Source organism: Carassius auratus, chromosome 19 (assembly GCF_003368295.1).
Source record: "Carassius auratus strain Wakin chromosome 19, ASM336829v1, whole genome shotgun sequence".
NCBI lineage: Eukaryota > Metazoa > Chordata > Actinopteri > Cypriniformes > Cyprinidae > Carassius > Carassius auratus.
In genome coordinates, this window is record NC_039261.1 from 610448 (window position 1) to 629372 (window position 18925).

Below are 18925 nucleotides of genomic sequence, written 5' to 3' on the forward strand. Positions count from 1 at the left end.
CAGTCATGAGATCTCCAGTTACGGCAACTGGTCAGACAGCACAGCAGACATCGGTAATGGCAGGTCCATGATGATCACATCAACAGATTGCTGATACAAAAGAGGTTCACGTCCAACCAGTAGAAGCATCCCGGGATGTTGAAGCTGAGGAGCATTTTCACCCACATTTAGGAGGAAAACCGGTCGCAGTCACCTGAATATTTCTCTGCGATATGGCCAGAGCACCCCCGTCCAGGATTGTCGCCTTGTCTTGACTTGAGTGCCAGCTCTGCAGCCCCTTCTCTTTGGTCTCTTCTTAGGATTCCCAGGATCCCTGGTTGTAAAGAGGAGCTGGTACTCAGGTGACGAGGGAAGACGCATGAATGGGGGTAGAAAAGTTTTCAGAAACTTTCCCAGCTTTCAAAGAGTCTTTCCATAGACACCCTGATGTCCAAAAACGAGTGTCGATCATATGTTCAAGCAGCAGAGACACATTGAGTAAGTACAAATGTAAAAAAGTTGACACAAATGCAATGCAGCAGTGGCCAAGCCAACCACGGGAGCCATCTTGCTTGCGTGAATGAGCGACTACAAGGTGTTCCAAGATGTTTTCAGCAGCAGGCAGCCACCTGTTAACCAGTTCATCGGTCATGAGACTGTGCTATTGACCTGCTGCCTGGAGCTACACTCCCCAAGGGTTGTCCATCCTGGAGTGCAAGACGATGGAGGATCACATCCAGGAGGCTCTCCAGCAGTGTTTCATTCAACCATCCACATCACCAGCTGCTTCCAGCTTCTTTTTTGTGGGAATGAAGGACGTAGGTTTGAGGCCCTGCATCAACTACCGTGCTCTGAACTCCCAGACTTTCTAGTTGTCTTATTAACTTCCCATGATCCCTGCTGCCCTTGAGGAACTACGTGGATTTCTGATGCATCTCCAGAGCAAAGCGGCTCGGGCCCTTCTTCCTGCTCCCCCTCCACTTTCCCCGGAGCAACCGATCCAAATCCAGTCCTGACCACGAGCTGCTGAGCGGCATGGATACAAGCCAGAGCTCAGACTCTTCCAGTGCCACTGACAGCGAGGAGGAGGAGGTCATCGGCACAGTGACTAGAGCGCACCAGGAGACCTTCATGTACAATCAGGAGCAGGCCAGAGTGCCTTCAGAGGGCCCCAACAACTACAGCCATTGCTCAGAGAAGACTCAGGAGGTCTGGAACCAACAGAACAATGCCTCCTCAGAGAGCGAACTAAAGCCCCCATCAGGCAGTGCTCCACGGGGGCCTGAAGACTCGGGCTGTCCTTTCAGACTGCCCAACAGCAGCTCCGCTGGAACATCTCTGAAGAACCTCTCTCTGAGAGCTCATAATGACAATGACACACATGTCAACGGCAGCTGTAGTGTCCCAACATTTGCAAGTGTTAACAGGATGCACCTGGTGAGTTACGTAGAGAACCCATACCAAAATTTCAGTTGAAGTCCATACAAGTACTCATGATTCTCATTCACAGGTTTGCCCCATGAACACATCGCCCTATGTGGATCCTCAGAAGTCAGGTCACAGTATTTGGGAGGAGTTCTCCATGAGCTTCACCCCAGCTGTCAGAGAGGTGGTGGAATTTGCAAAGTGCATCCCAGGATTCAAAGAGCTGTCCCAGCACGACCAGGTCAGCCTGCTGAAGGCCGGCACCTTTGAGGTATGAACAAAATACAACACAGTCTCCACACAAGGGTCAGACTTTAACGAGGGCTTGTGCCAAAAATGCCTCCAACATGAATAAAAATGCCCCATAAATTCAAGACAAAGGGGCAAAAAAATTCCCCTGCACTATAAACAATGTATTACAGCTGTTGCAATTAAAATCATTTGTGAAAATGTATAAAAAGTGTAAATTCAGATTTAGATCCACTCACACACTTTATCAGATTGTTTTTTACACATTGTTTTGTGCAGCATTGAGCCTCATAACCAATCACACAGATTTCTGTTGAACTTAGGAATGCATTGGCCGATCAGAGTCACTGATCTGTGTTAAGTGCATGCTCGCGACTTCCCTCATCATAAACAACACAGTGCAGATACATTAATACTGAAATACATATAATTACAATATAAAGAGCAATAATCTAATGTCATATTAATAATGGTCAATAATCAATAATGTCATATTGCAGCCGGATTCGGAGCTTCTGTATTTTTACATGTATAATTTAGATTTTTTGTTTTTTTTTAATTGTAGCCTATTGTTATTGACAGTTTAAAATGTTGATAAAAGTAATTGACATTATAGACAAATATTGCCCCTTAATGGAGAAGTTAATTTCTGACCCTACACTGAATTAAACAGTCTTAAATCATTCCTAAGAGTCCTGTGAATCGACCGGATAGAATTCAGTTTGATGGGTTTCTTGTTTGGTCTGTAGGTGCTGGTGGTGCGCTTTACATCCCTGTTCGATGTGAAGGAGCGCACGGTTACATTTCTGAGTGGCAGGAAGTACAGCGTGGAGGCGCTGCGCTCGATGGGTGCTGGAGATCTCCTCAACTCCATGTTTGACTTCACAGAGAAGCTGCAAGCGCTGAACCTCAGTGAGGAGGAGATGAGCCTCTTCACGGCTGTAGTGCTGGTGTCTGCAGGTATTAATGTCATACCATTATAAGACCATAGTTTTGTATCTGAGATGGGGTTGGGCAATTAGAAATTTGACCAAACATTAGAATTACATCATAACATCCTCTTCGTTTGGGAGTCACATTTGGCTCCTTAGTTGTCAAAAGTGACTGGAGCCTTGAAATGTAAATTCTTTTTTTTTAAGGAAAATTGATTTAATATTTTTTTTTCAATAATATTGTTTTATTATTATTTAGAATTAATTCTAATTAGCCGAATAATTCTTATTTTTTAATAAACTGATTCCCAATGTTTTTTATACATAATGTCTTAATTTTATTAGGTTTTGCTTTTAGATATATATTTAAACATAAAAGACAACTTATTCCTAATCTTTAGCTGAAGCCTTGACTTACTGTGTTACATGAATTGTTTCCCATAGATCGCTCCGATCTCGAGAACGTCAACTCGGTTGAGGCCCTTCAGGAAACTCTGATTCGAGCTCTGCGCAGCTTGATCACCAAGAACCACCCGAACGAGATCGCCATCTTCACTAAACTGCTCCTCAAACTGCCGGACCTGCGCTCGCTCAACAACATGCACTCTGAGCAGCTCTTGGCCTTTAAGGTCCACCCCTGACCACCCATCAACCCTCATAACTGTGGACCACACACCCCATCCATCTCCAGAGCCTCCTTCCTGCGGCCCGTTTAGCCAGTGGGAAACTGTTATTACTCAGTGCCACTTTTCGGACACTTCGCCCCATGACTTTCAAAGCACTGCTGGTTAAATATGGAGGTGGAAAGGGGGTACAAGAAGTCATTATACTGTAAAATGCCTGTATTGTACTGTAAAACGCCTCTGCTCATGCTAAAGCACACGACTCGCTGACACAAACTGGAGGGGTTTCGTTGTAGATGCTTACAAGAGTTTGTATGGTTATGCGGTTCGTGTGTGCGCAGAGGCATCTTGAATTAGTTTTTAGATTTATAAATCTGCCTGTGCAATAAGTGACACGTTCACTGGTTTTGAGATTGTTCCTTGTTGGTCTTTTAATACTTTCAGAGAAGAGGACGTAAGGTATCTGTGGCACATTTGAATGCTGTGTGTTGCTAAAGGGATATTATGAAGGGATATTCCCACAAACAAATGAGAAAATAATTACATAGAGCACAGTTTGGCATCCTTTCTAATTCAGAGAGAAGAAAAAGCAAAAAGCACCAACTAAGAAAAAGAATGTTTAATGGATAGATCTATTTTTATAGTCTGTTTTCTGTCTTAAAATCTGTAGTTAAATGCAGAGGAAGCCGCACTTAGGCCTGAAACATTATATAAGTATGTGAACACAAATGCTTCTTGATAGAGTGGATGGCTGCGTTCCAAAATGTGTTAAATTCTAATGCAGTGCGTGTCACGCTGATGTTGTGTGCAGTAGACACTGACATTGACACTGTCTTTTTACAGTTTTCTCTTCCAGGTAAATGATGGAGCAACAGTTTGAAGAGAATCTTGCTGAGCAATTTAAAGTTAGTTCAGCTGGTGACACATTTATAGCTAGCTACCTGACTAGTGATGCATTTGGTTTATTGGCACAGACATATGAAGTCGACTGTTGCCCGCTTGAGTGTTTGTTACCGCCAAGATTCAGTCAGACCGCAGGCTTGGCCAAGCATTTGTATTCTTGCATAGAGTATGTGTCTGATTGTGTATGGTGCATCTGTGTAGATGTCCTGATTCGTAGGGCTTTTAGTAATGACAAAGTGTGTGATGATGCTTAATGACAGAAGAGGAGTAGGACAGAAGGCGTTTTATCACTATAAGATTTGTGAATGCTGATGGGACTCAAAGCCATCCACAGTGATGTCATAATGTCTGCATTTATATTTCTTCATTTCTCTTTTCTGAATGATGTTTTTTTGTTTTTGGGTAAGTCTGTTCAGTGAATGTTCTTGTAGAGTTATTGTGTCTGTGTGATCAGCTGCAGTAAGCAAATAGTGTGGATACTCAAGCACCGCTGGACCAGACAGGGAGAGGAAACAGGAAATGCCCCAAAACTCCACCGAGTAACACCATCAACACCTCTCATCACCCCGCCAGCTCTGGGCATCTGAAATCCTCTCGGGTCGGTTCTGATATCAAAGCTGCTGTAGATGAATAGTCACCAAAAGAAGTTTGTTTGTTTGGTGTTGGTGTTCCTCACTCAGTGTCATTGATGTGTTGCCATAATCCAGTCTGTCAGTTTTCTTCTGTGAAAGTTAGATTTCTATATATCTATATATAAATATATAATATAATTAAATACATATTAAACAAGAAAATAAACAGATAAATGCTAAACTCATTCTTTCCATGCGTTGTCATTTTTGCACCTGTTTGTCAGACGTACAAATGTACAGACAATCCACTGATTACTCAGCATTATTAATTTCACTTGTAGCACCCCCTGTAGGTATTTTATTTATTTTTTGGTGGGGGGAGGGTGTTCTGTGATCTACTTCAAGTTCCAGTAAGTGTCGATGTTATTTTTTGCATTATCACTGACTTATACAGTGTGTTAAGTCGTAAAGAATTAACAACAGCAGAATGTTTAATTTTCTACTAGTTTTGCAACTCTTAACATATCCAATTCTTTTGATTGCTGTCTTGCTGGAACTATGTACAAAATCTGAAGATTGGAAAAATCAGTCTGGGACAGAGGTTTCCAATCCTGCTCTCAGAAAATCCCTTTCCTTCAGAGTTTAGCTCCAACACATGTCTGGAGATTTCCAGTGATCCTGAAGACCTTGATTAGCTGCTTCAGGTGTATTTAGAGCTAGACCCAAACTCTGCTGGAAGCTGGGCCTCCGGGAAAAGTAGAGTTTTCAGAAAATTAAAAATAGTTGAAATTAAAGATATAATTTGTATATTTGGGATTTACAGTAGGATTTTATTTCTTGTTCCAAAGGATGCGCTGATTATACCCAAATCTATTTGCAGAACGAACGAAACAATCCTTCATCAATAAAATCTCTATTAATGTAAAATAAAATAAACATATCCTTAGATGAAGATAAAACAAAGGTGATTGTTTTTTGGCCCACAGACAATTTGCAGGCCACCAATAGAGATCCAAATTGTGATGGCACAGTGCCTCAGATCTTCAATCCCAGAAACGGTGCACCTTGTGGTTTGTTCAGACGCTGTTGTAGTGAATATGGATCAAAAGTGGTGCACGGACGGCCAAACGACAAACTGATGTCTACAGTTCACTGACATCGACCGCAGGGACACAGAGCAACAAATCACCAGCAGCTACAACAGTGATGACCAGGACAATGTGTCCCAATCAAAACATGGGTTTGTGCTGCATCACCACCACCCCACAATGTTTGGGAACTGGAGCGCCTGCATTTAGATTTTTTTAATTATTTATCTTAGACTAGATACTTTTAGAGAGTCCTTCATTTAGAAATTCATGATAATATTAGGTATTTGTTGATAAAGATATTTTTAGCTATCATATATATATATATATATATATATATATATGTTGTGTGAAAATGTTTTCTTGAGCAGCCTGCTGTTTGTAACCAGTCTGGAGACTAAACCTGCTGTAGAATAAAATCAAACAGTGAGATGGTTTTACTTCAGCAGGCATCTGTCACTAAAATATATTCAGACCCCTTCATTTAATGTTGCAGTCTAATGCTAAAATCCTTTATTTTTCATTCACATCAATCTACACTCCATACATCATAATGACAGAAAATCAGATGTGATGATTGCAAATGTGTTGAAAGAAAGAACAAACAGAAAAACAGTGTCACATTGACTGAATTCAGTTCAGAAGCACCTCATTTCTCTGAATCATCATCCAGATTAAAAATACAATTATTAAAATGCAGATTTCTGTATTTCAATGTTGAGTCCATCTTATTAAAGCTCTTCTTGTGTGTAATAAGAGCACAGCTGTATCAGATTATGAAAATACAAAGCCATTCCAGAGACAAAGAATTTGACTAATTTTACAATCAATATTAGATTAATCTGATGAAAAAGTATTCGCTCAGTTATAGTATTGTGTGATTTATGTTACTGTCAGTGACAGAAGTTCAGCTCTAGTTTTGTTTTAAAGGGGTCAAGACAGATTTATTTTTTATTGTTGTTTTTTTATATATGTACCTTGAGGTTTACTTATAATGTTTTATAAGTTTATATAAAGTTATACGTTTTTGCACACAAAAAAGAGATAATTATTGTTTTCAAGTCTTATTCTGACCCTCTGTCTAAAACACATATAACTGTACAATGTGTAGATCTCTGTATAATCTAGATAGTTATAATAGTTTTACTGATGATTGATGATCCCAAACATTAAACCCAGGATAGAGGGGCTGAGTGAATGTGGTCTGGACTGTGTGGATGAGGTTCATTGAGTCAGAGACGCTGTAGAAGGACAGAGTTCCTGCTCTGTGATCCACATACACTCCTATTCTCCTGCAGCTGGAGGAAACAGGGAGTTTAGTCTCTTTGTTATCATGCCAGAATGAGAAGATAGAGGGAGAGCAGTGCAGTCTCCAGGACTGATCATTACGTCCAAACACACACTCATAACCAGATCCCTTCCTGCTGATGCTCTTATATGACACTGATATAAACACACCAGTCCCACTCCACTCCAGTTCCCAGTAACAGCGTCCACTCACACTCTCTCTACACAACACCTGACGATAATAATCAAATCTGTCTGGATGATCAGGATACGGCTGAGCTGTGTCAGTGTAAGTCACCAATCTGTTCCCTTCAGACAGACAGAGACGTTTCTGTGCAGTGTTTGGATCCAGAGTGAACTGATGACGATCTGATGAAGAAACAAAACACTGCAATCAAGAGCTGTAAAAGATAAGCTTCTATCTTATTTATAACTTATCTATAATAATGTAAGAGTGTTTTGATCTATCAGAGCTGTGTTATGATGTTCATGAATTCACTTCAAAAACTGTTCTTCTCACATTGAAAGTTTACATCTGGAGTGTTTCATGTCCAGATTTTGCTTCTCTCAACTTACTTTCATGTTTATCCAAACTTTCTTGAAAGTTGAAAGCCCAACAGTGAAAACAGTGAAATAGTGAAGCAAAATCCCTTTTTATCTTTTTGTGTAGCTGAACTTAAAAAAAAAAAAAAATTTGTCCAGATTGAAAAAAAGAGCTTTTATCAAAAATGTACAGTAAACATCAGTATGAATGTATTGCAGAACTAAAGTGAGTGTGATTGTGTTTGTTAGTGACTTACATTGTAGGAAGTCCTCTCTGCTCCTGGGAACAATGTTACTGACTGAGAAAATAACAGATATAAACACTCAGAGAGAAAATGAGACCTGGATCTATTCCTTAGACATTTCTCACATTTTCTTTATGATATTAGATGATGTTTGTCTCGTTACAGAGAGCAGATGAATCTCTAATATTTTACCAGATATCTTTTTCATCTCCTCTTTGCAGAAATCCTCCAGTTTGAGTCTCAGCTGACGGACAGATTCTCTCACTCCATCAAAAGAAAAGAGGAAACTGTCAGAGATGTTTTCTGTAGATTCAGGAGGAGCTGAGAGAGACTGAAGACTCTGCAGGAATAACAACACACACGACTCAAAGACCTGATTATCTCACACTGTCCTCAATAACCTGCTCTACAGTTGGGTTACCTGCAGGAAATGGATGTGATCGTCTGTGTGTGAAAGCTGCTCCAGCTCAGTGTTTCTCTTCTTCAGATCTTCAATCTCTTGCTCCAGTCGCTCCATTTGTCCTTCAGCTCGACTCACTGCAGTCTTTTCCTGATCTCTGATCCGCTGTGTCACCTCAGAGCGGCTTCTCTCAATGGAGCGGATGAGCTCAGTAAAGATCCTCTCACTGTCCTCCACTGCTGTCTGTGCAGAGCGCTGTTAGACACACATCACAATCAGCTCTTACTGCTTCCTCACAGCGGCTTCAGTGGGACTGAAAGAGGAGTCAAACTGAGTCTCAAACTTCTCTTCTTCTCCAAACTCACCTTATGAGACTCCACAGCGTCTCTCAGCTGCTCAAGATCTTTCTGTCTCTGCTGGATTCTCTGCTGGATTTCACTCTGTGTCTCCTTCAAGTGTTTCTGGAGGACACGTTCAAAACAGCAAATCACATACAAAGCTATCACAAACTCATATAAAATTGTGCCTGTTTGATAAAAACTATCTTCTCTACAGAGTTTCTCAGAGTTTTAAGATCATTAATTGAATTTAGTTTCCATGAAGACCTCACATTTAAAGCAGTACATATGTTTATTGTCATCATTATTCTGTGATCAAGAATGAATGTGAAGGAATGGACAAAAACAATAACTCTGGTGCATGTACAGTTATAGCAGAAATCTTGAGCGATGTGTCAGAGGTGAGTAAAGTTGAGCTCATGCTCTAATGCACAGAAACACTTGAAGGGTCAGCATTAAATGTGTGATTTCAGTTCATACCTCTTTCTCTGTCCTCTCTGCTGCAGTTGACACAGTCTCGTGGTTTTTATGTTCATCCATTGCACAAAGTACACAAACACATTGCTGGTCAGTACGACAGAAAACCTCCAGAAGCTTCTCATGTTTCTGGCAGATCATCTGCTGCAGTCGTCCAGTGGCATCAGTCACTTTGTGTCTCTTTCCTGAACGAAACTCTTCATGACGCTCAAAGTGAGTTTGACAGTAAGACTCCAGACACACCAGACAGGACTTGACAGCTTTGTGTTTTCTTCCAGTACAGATGTCACACTCCACGTCTCCAGATCCAGCAGGAACAGCAGCTTTTAGTTTGGTCTTCTTCAGTTTCTCCACCACTTCAGCCAGCATGGTGTTTTTACCTAAAGCAGGTCTTGGACTGAAGGTCTGTCTGCACTGAGGACAGCTGTAGACTCTCTTCTGATCCTCTTGATCCCAGCAGTCTGTAATGCAGCTCATACAGTAACTGTGTCCACAGGGAATGGCCACAGGATCCTTCAGGAGATCCAGACACACTGGACAGCTGAACTGCTCGACTGAAAAAACACTGGCTTCAGCCATTTCACTGTCTACAGCAATACAGACACAAACAACAGCTCAACAGAAGAACAGTTTCAGTTTCTTTTAACTGAGTTTCCTGGTTCTGTGTTTGAGAGACGTGTGCAAAACAAGTTTGTCTGTAAATCTGAAAACTCACATACTGAAATGTCCACTAGGTGTCAGTCTTATACAGAAACTCAGAGTTAGTGAGAACACAAAGTGGGATAAACACCTTTACAAATAATACTGCATCCAAATTACTCAGCATTATTAGAAAGCTAAAGGCATGAGAGTTTTATTAGGGCTTGAGCTAAACTCTACAGTAATACTTTAGAACACTGTTCCATCGTTATTGAATAACTACACTATAGCTGTTTTTGACATACGTTTTACATTGTCCCTCTGTCTTTGATTTTCTTTGTTATACCAGGCCACCATACTGACGTGTGCTCTTGCCTCAATGTCCCTGATGTAGACTTCTTCTTGTATATTGCCAGGTATCACATCATCCAGCAGCATTGAGCCTAGCAGACTAACTAGTGGCTTGTGATCAGTCTTGTACACAAAATCTAGTCCAAGAAGTTTGGAATCTTTCACCGGCCCAAGTGATTGCAAGCACCTTCTTTTAAATTCTTCAAGTTTTCAGCTTTAAGCAGGTCAAGAAAACACTGTAAAGGTGTCCACTGATTAAAAAATATTTTTGTTTGTTTGGGTGGCAGGCTAATATTAGGTCTATTATATTAATAAAGGGGGGCCCAACAATTTGTTTTGCCTATGTCATGAAAATTACTCCATCTTAAAGATTCAGCCGTTCTAAAAATGTTTTTTTTTATTACAACAAATCTTAATCTAAAACTTCTTGAGGCTTCAAACAGTCAGGATTATTAATTAAAGGGTTAGTTCAGCCAAAAATGTAAATTATAACATAGTTATAACATTTTTTGTTTTTGATATTTCAAGCTGTTTGATGCAACTCAGCGGGTGTTGCATTGCATTGGTCCATGAGAAGTTTAATAAAAAGCTCATCCATTTAAAAAAAAAAAAAAGTGTCTCACATGGCTCTGGAGGATGAGCAATGGCCTCATTTAGCGAATTAATGTGTTTTTGTATGAAAAATATCCATATTCAGAATGTAATAATCACTTTAATCTAGCTTGCGCTCACAGTTGTAAACGAAGCAGTTCTGGGGGAATGCATATGAGGTCAGATTAAAGTTGTAAAAAAATACTCATTTACAAAAACAACTGTTACTTACGTACTTGCTACATCATTAGAAGAATGGCATCTACGCTAATATTAGTCTGTTTCTCTCTTATTCCGAGGTCACCATAGCCACCAGATACAGTCTGTCCATCTGATCCATTTTCTGGAGCAAGCTTTGTCACCAAAACTGCCTTTCTGAGGTTCCCAGACTGCCACCAAACTCGGTCAAGATTCCCATCTGTTCCACGCTCATCGAAAGTTTAGAACCTCTGGAGAAGCCAACCATTCCATCTGACTACAGGGCATTCCAGGATGTTTTCAGCAGCAGGCAGCCACCTGTTTACCAGCTCATCGGTCATGAGACTGTGCTATTGACCTGCTGCCTGGAGCTACACTCCCCAAGGGTTGTCCATCCTGGAGTGCAAGGTGATGGAGGATCACATCCAGGAGGCTCTCCACTAGAGGTTCATTCAAACATCCACATCACCAGCTGCTTCCAGCTTCTTTTTTGTGTGAAAGAAGGACGTAGGATTGAGGCCCTGCATCGACTACCATGCTCTGAACTCCCAAACTGTCAAGTTGTCAAGTTGTCTTATACCCCTGGTCCCTGCTGCCCTTGAGGAACTATGTGGAGTTTGCATATTCTCCAAGCTGGATCTGCGGAGTGCTTACAACCTTATTCAGATCTGGGAAGGTGATTAGTGGAAGACAGTTTCATCACTCCATCTGGCCACTATGAGTCTCTGTTTTACGGATGGACAGAACAGTTGAGGCTGGTAAATCCAAAGGTGGAGGAGTGTGTTTCCTGATTAAAAAGAAATAGTGTGACCCCAGGAATATCTCCACTCTGTTGCGCTCCTGCTCACCTCATCTGCAACATCTATCCATTACTTGCTGCCCATTCTATCTGCCCAGGAGTTTTCATTGAGCATTGTTACTGCCATTTACATCCCACCACGATCATTGCTACTCTCAGTTTAAGAATGCCTACAAAGCTCGCTCACTACCAGCTCTCGAAAAATCAGACCATACCGCCATTTTCCTCAGACCAGAATATAAACACAGGTTCGTTCAAGAACCCCCGGTGCAGAGGGTGATGACAAGCTGGAACATGAGTGAGTACAAAACATCAAGCTATGCTCTCCGACAGGCAGTAAGAGCCACCAAACACCAATACAGGGAATGCATAGAGTGACATTTCCAGCTAAATGACTCCCGACACGTGGCAAGGACTAAGAACCATCTGTGCCTTTGGAAACAAATCATCTGCAGCTGTGATAGCAGAACCATCGCTGGCTGATGTTAAACTATTTCTGCGGGCGCTTTGAATGCAACGTGAGTCTGCCGATCAGCGCATCAGGAAGCGGCAGTACATCTATTTTTAATGAGTCCCTTGCTACCTCAGAGGTTTCCACCTCCAAAAAAATCTGTCATCATCCCTGTGCCTGAGAACAATATCCCCTCTTGCCTAAATGACTATCGTCCCGTTGCCCTCACGTCAACAGTGATGTAGGTCTTTGAGAAACTTACAAAGAACATCTGCTCCTCCATCCCTGATACTTTGGACCCTCTTCAGTTTGCCTATCGTCCAAATAGATCCACTGAAGATGTCATCTCTCACATCCTGCACTCTTCTCTCAAATACATTGACAGCAGCAATGGGAACTATGTAAGCCTGCTATTAATCGACTACAGCTCAACTTTCAGTACTATAACCCTCATCAAGCTAGCTTCTAAACTCATAGACCTCGGCCTGAATTCTTCACTATGCAACTGGATTCTTGATTTCCTCCGCAGCAGACCTTAAGTGGTGAAAGTAGTCCAGTACACCTCCAGCTCCATCACCCTGATCCATCACCCTGAATCATAGAAAGTGTATTGACTCGGTGTATCTCAGTTTGGTATGGGAACAGCTCCAGTCAAGACTGCAAAGTCCTGCAGAGAGTTGTGTGCTTCTCAGGCTCTGCTCTCCCCTCTCTGCAGGACATATACCTCAAATGCTGCAAAAGCAGATCTTTTAAATTCATTAAGGACACAAATCACCATGGTAACTCTCTTTTCATTTTTCTGACATCTGGTTAGCGCTTGTTGCCTGATGGCAAAAACTGAGCGACTTAGGAGGTGCATCTTCCCTTTTGTACATTCCTGCTCATCTAAATATTTTTAAGTCTAAGGTACACTGTCCTGCAAATTTTATTTTATAAGCTTTTTATTTTATTCTTATTTTTTTGTTTACTTTTTCCATATCTTATTTTTTGTACAATTTTCTTGTGTTTGTATTCTTTAATAATTGCACTGTTCATTGAGCTGACCTGATTTACATTTCACTGCTGATCATATGCTCTCCATATAACCATGTATGTGACAAATAAAAATATTGAAACTTGAATCTTGAATCATGCCGTATGGGCTAGCAACCTCTCCATCAGACTTACAGAGGTATTCCGGAGGTATTCCAGAATTCTAATCACTCATTCTAAAAAACCTGTCACTTCTCATTTAGTCTCATTTAGTCGACACACACATCTCCCGGAAATCCTGTATAATTCCAACAATCCGATGACGACTTTGACACTCCTGAAGTGTTTCCACTTTTGTCCATCAGACGTTCAGCCAACGGTCCGTGGGCTTGACGTCTGAGGCCGAGACTACTTCACATTAAGCTCCCTATACCCCTGCACTCCTCCCACTCTCTCATCGTCTGTTCTACAGTTCACATGGCTATTAGTCCTGGTTCCTCACCTGCTGCTTACTGGTGATGCCTACCTCTGAGAAACTCCAATAGTCCACTGCTCCTCTGTTCCTCTGGAAAACCTGCAATAGACAACCGTCGACCATTATCAGCTAAGAGACTATACATATTATGCCATCTCAAGTTTACTAGCCCAATTTCCATCCTCTCTCCTCGGCTTTGCAAAAAAAGCTGGTGTTGAGTGCATTTACCTCTGAGTCCCAAGTCTGCATGCTGACAGTGTCTTATTTGTTTATTTGGATATTTATTGTGGATTTCGATTCAGTTCTATCTTTTAAATTATTTAATAAATAAAAACAGCTAATTGAAAATGAATAGAGCAAGCTAGTTTTAAAGGCCTTTTTCTTTTCTTTTTTGCTTTTGTTAGTTGTATAACAAATAGAATATAAAAAGATATGTGTATTGTGTTAGCCCTTACGAAAGGAAAATATATTTACCAATATATTTTAAATTCTTAAAATATATTGTGATATATTGTAATATATTATTTTCCCTTTTTATTTTCTAAAATTTTATATATTTGAATACATTTAATAATATATTGATGATACATATATTATATAATATATTGCAAAATATACATTTGATTGCCGCTTTCAATATATTGCAATATATTGGAAAAAATAAATATATATAAGAATACATGCCTAATATATTACATGATATTTTTCAATATAGTGCAATATATTTTTGTTTCATAAGGGAGGCTTAGTGAGACTTGACATAGCGCTTGCATTTCATTGCTGTTTTGTTGATTTTTGATTGCTTCTGTTGTCTTCATTTGTAAGTAACTTTGGATAAGAGCGTCTGCTAAATGTAAACGCAAACAAATTAATTTTTGTAGTGCTTAGTATTTGTTTTCTTTCTTTCTACTTTCCTGGGTTTATCTCAGTGACAAAAGACCACAGGAGGGCAGGATTGAGCTGGTTATGTTCAGCAGTTAAACACTATTGGTGGATTCTGTAGTTTTAAGTTCAGTGTATTATTTGGTAGGCTATACAGCAGCCCAAAGGCAGTGAAATGTTATACATTTACCAGTAAGTACATGAGTAAAGATGGCAGCATGCAGGCTATATACTGACCTGTACAAGTGGAAAACATATCTGAAAATGCCTGTGTCACTCACACAACCTAAATGGTATCTAACAAGAACTGATTAATTTACATAGAGCAAACAGTATTATTAGTGTTACATTCATTTACTGGCATCAACTTTTTATTTATTCAAGTCGGCTGTCATAAAATTATTTGAAATAACTGCAATAGCCAACCATAAGAAAAAAAGATCTGGAATTAAAAATGAAATACTGTATGTCATAGGGGTACATTTTTGAAATTGAGACTTTTATATAATCTGAGAGCTGAATAATGTATGGTTTGTTATTATAGGACAATATTCGGATGAGATACAACTATTAAAATATCTGGAATCTGAGGATGCAAAAAAAAATAAATAAAAAAAACCCTGAAAAATTAAATTAAATTAAATGTATGCATTTAGCAGACACTTCTATCCAAAGCGACTTCAGTGCATTCAGGCTTTCAATTTTTATATATCATATCATATCATATCATATCATATCATATCATTTACTAAATATCTTCATGGAACATGACCTTTACTCAATATCCAATTATTTTTTTTATTTTTATTTTTTTGCTTATATAAGAAAAATTTATAATTTTGACTATGTATTTTTGGCTATTGCTACAAATATACCCCAGTGACTTAAGATTGCTTTTGTGGTCCAGGGTCAAAAATATATGAGTTAAGTATTTTCCTGTTAATAACACACGAGCTAGCAAAAGCCATATCACACAGCTGAGCTTACATTCTAATTCAAAAGAACCAGTGGACTGAAACGGATAAAAATTTAATTTAATTACTCTTGTGAAACAGGCTAATTAGGTTTCTGATAGTAGCAGTCTGTTGCTGTATGAGTTTTTAACATGAAGTTATTATTTTCACAAACATTAGCTTTTTTCCTTTATGTCTGTTATTTCATGTACACTGAATCAGTTGGGTTGAAGTGTAAACTAGGTGCCCATACAGTATTTCCAAATACTGCCGCTTCCTCATTATATCTAAAATCATCTCCATCAACAACTATAAACACCTTTAAATGACGAGAGCAGGTGAGAGCCGGAGGTTAGTTCACACTAATACACTCTTACACACTCCACTGATCAGCCGATCTGCTCTGATAAAGATCCAGGTCAGGAGAGACTCTCAGACTCATAGGAAGAGTTTTTCCTAGAGTAAAAATATTTTCCTTTTCTTTTTTTGTGCTCTGATCATAAAGATATTTACAGATATGTTTTTGGCAGGTACATTTATCCCAAGTGACTTAAACTGTCATTCAAGGCATACATTTTATAAATGCATGCATTACTTGAGAATTTAAACCAATGACCCTAGTGTTGGATTTGGCTCAACTATCATGTGTTTATAGCTGCTGTATTTTAAGCTTTAGAAACATTATACTTCAAATGGGATTTTAAAGCAAATTTGGAAGCAAATCTGCTTAGATTTGATTTAAGATTTGATGATGAATGATTGATCGTCATTAAGTTGAAATAAGCAAAAAATGACATGTTTTGGTAGATGGATTTTAATGTGCAGCATTATTAATAAAGCGGTGAAATCAACTTCATGAAGATGTCATACCAGTTTCGTCCCCCAGGCAATATACCTCATGAACAGTTAAATGTTCCCCACGTATGCAATAAAAATGTGCAATATCCTTATATTTATTTGTTACTCCTCCATCCTAATACATCCCTGCATCTTACTCAATTGTATTCCATTATCATATATAGTACAATTGTTATACACTTATTTATTTGCCTAATTTATTTATTTATTAATTTTTTGTCTCTGTGTTGTTGTCTCTGTGTGCTGGAAGCTTATGTCACTAAAACAAATTCCTTGTATGCACAAACATACTTGGCAATAAAGCTCTTTCTGATTCTGATCCAATTGTACTATTTTTCTGTCATGTCTTAGCATTAGTCAGTGGTGTTTTATTTTATTTATTTATTTTATTTATCCTTTATTTTACCAGGATAGTCCCATTGAGAAATAAAATCTCTTCTTCCAGGGCGTCTTGGCCAAGATGGCAGCACAGAAAGTTTCACATAAACAACATACAAACATAAAACTCAGAATCTTTCATAAAATTTTGTCCAGCATTCAAAATAACAACAAAAACTACTTAACCAAACATACACACGTTCCCTTAAATTGGTCAGTAAGAGAACCTGGGAGCATAAGAAGAGAATACAGTTCTACCAAGCTCTGAACATACTCTAGGAACCTTTAAAAGCAATTTAACTCTAGATCTAGTGCTATAAGTACATGTGTAATATGATAAAAGACGACAAATATAAATTGGTAGTTTTCCTAACATCGCCTTAGCAATAAACATCAGCATGTGTATTTTTCTCCTTTGAAACAAAGAAGTCCAACCCACCAATTCGTACAAGGTACAATGATGAGTGCGTGAAGAGGCACTCGTCACAAAGCGCAAGGCAGCATGGTATACACAATCTAACTTTTTTAGAGAAGATGAACTTGCATGCATATAAATCACATCACCGTAATCTAATACGGAGAGGAAACAACTTTGAATAATTCTCTTTCTAAGTTTTCTTAGTATCTTTCTAAATTTTTATAACAATTTACTCTTTCTACAGTCCCCGTCTAAAGTTAAAATCAAATCGGGCAATCAGTTTTAATGGAACCATGGGTGAAAAGCATATAATATGTATTTTTTATGTTTAAAACCAGTTTCAAATTTGACAATACAGTTGCAAAGACCGAAAAGAATCTTGCAGAGACTCCATGGCTTGGTTCAAAGAATGTGCTACTGTGTAAATGATTGTGTCATCAGCATAAAGATTAATTCTAGCTGGGGTTATCCCACAACCTATGTCATTTATATACAGGCACGTGCACAGGTAGGGCTCAACCTGTGCAGAGCACATGCCCTTTTTGCCCTTACACCCCGAAGTGCCCTTTTTTTTTTTGGTGGTGTTTTTTTTTTTTTTTCTTTTTTTTTTTTTTTATCAATGCTACTGGTCACCCTTTACGTCTGTCTGTCTGTTTTACAAATACAGCCGCACAGTAGACAACAGCTGAGCTGAACAAAGTTTTGCGAAGGGTAAATAAATATCTTGTTGTTTTAATAAGTACTACTAAACACTATGTCTATAAAAGCTCATATTTATTTATTTGATGTCTAACTGACTCACTGACTGAGATGTGGGACGTCGCCTGAGAGAGAGGGCTAGCATTTGCCATCTAGTCATAGCCAACACTTAAATAGCCTGTGCATACAGTTGCATTTCATATTTTATAAAATGCTATTTTGGCCAAATGCATTTTACTACAGGAAAAACTGAGCGCTACGTCTATATAGCTACAAAAACTAGTTTGTAACCTGTAACGTTAGATGAAAATGTAATGTGATGCCGGCAGGGGCAGGCGCCGTCGCCGTTTTAATGACGGACAAAAAAATAAAAATCACATTTGCTGGCCAAAAACAATATATTGATAAGTAGGGATGCACGATAATATCGGCACAATATCGGTATCGGCCGATAAAAGCTTAAAATGACCATTATCGGTATCGGCCGATATGAATATTTCTGCCGATGAGCCAAACCGATATTCTCCAAGTGAAATAATTGACCTGTTTTTCAGATGTGAATGTCTGTCTACATTTGTAAAATAATAAATTTATGGTAGAATCAGTACAGAAGAGATACATGGATTTCTCTTCAGTAAAATTAAAGTTTAAATATATCAGTATATATTTGTATATATATCGATATCGGTATCGACATCGGCCAAAATTATTTTGAAAATATCGGCATATCGAATATCGGCCAAAATCCAATATCGTGCATCCCTATTGATAAGTAATACAACAACATATAATTTGTTTGTACCATCGGAAAATCATAACAGGTGCGCCACCGCGCTGTTTCGTACTGGAACTTACACAAAGCGACGAGTGATCCTCGTCACCTAGATAACTATATTTCTAAGAAATTTCTTCTATGATTTATGATTGCTGATCCACTTAATTTATTAACATTTAGGCTAATCACGTGATGGTATACTCTCCGCTCGTCCTCACATGTATAAAATGTTGTAAAACATGTTTTTACTACAGTAATGTAGTAAGTTAGTAACTAAAAAAAAAATTACAGAAGATCACTGTGAAATCGTTATATTTTATCATGCAGAATGTAATTCATGATTCATTCCAAGGGTTCATTTATTTGATCCAAAATACAGCAAAATCAATAATATTGTGTAATATTTTTACAATTTTAAATAACTG

General features: G+C 38.9%; 1 protein-coding gene and 1 pseudogene across 1 annotated transcript; one reads left to right on the top strand and one right to left on the bottom strand.

The window, feature by feature from the left end:
* Positions 1 to 559: 559 nt before the first annotated feature.
* LOC113120169 (nuclear receptor subfamily 1 group D member 2-like) lies at positions 560 to 3301 on the top strand (annotated as a pseudogene).
* A 2968-nt stretch (positions 3302 to 6269) lies between these two features.
* LOC113119093 (tripartite motif-containing protein 16-like) lies at positions 6270 to 9736 on the bottom strand. The gene is made up of 6 exons (XM_026288283.1): positions 9065 to 9736; positions 8612 to 8707; positions 8268 to 8501; positions 8039 to 8186; positions 7859 to 7900; positions 6270 to 7427 (listed from the first exon to the last, which is right to left on the bottom strand). Exons 1-6 carry the CDS (start codon positions 9638 to 9640, stop codon positions 6904 to 6906), a joined length of 1620 nt encoding a protein of 539 aa, XP_026144068.1. The 5' UTR covers positions 9641 to 9736; the 3' UTR covers positions 6270 to 6903.
* Positions 9737 to 18925: the final 9189 nt, after the last annotated feature.

Bases quoted from the DNA above. Each gene is read 5' to 3' on its own strand.
- LOC113119093 (XM_026288283.1), bottom strand. From the start codon at position 9,640: ATGGCTGAAGCCAGTGTTTTTTCAGTCGAGCAGTTCAGCTGTCCAGTG. The intron at 8,708-9,064 runs GTATGAACTGAA...CGTGTCCTCCAG, and splicing joins CAGAGAGGACAGAGAAAGAG to AAACACTTGAAGGAGACACA. The intron at 7,428-7,858 runs GTAAGTCACTAA...TTTCTTCATCAG, and splicing joins CAGAGAGGACTTCCTACAAT to ATCGTCATCAGTTCACTCTG.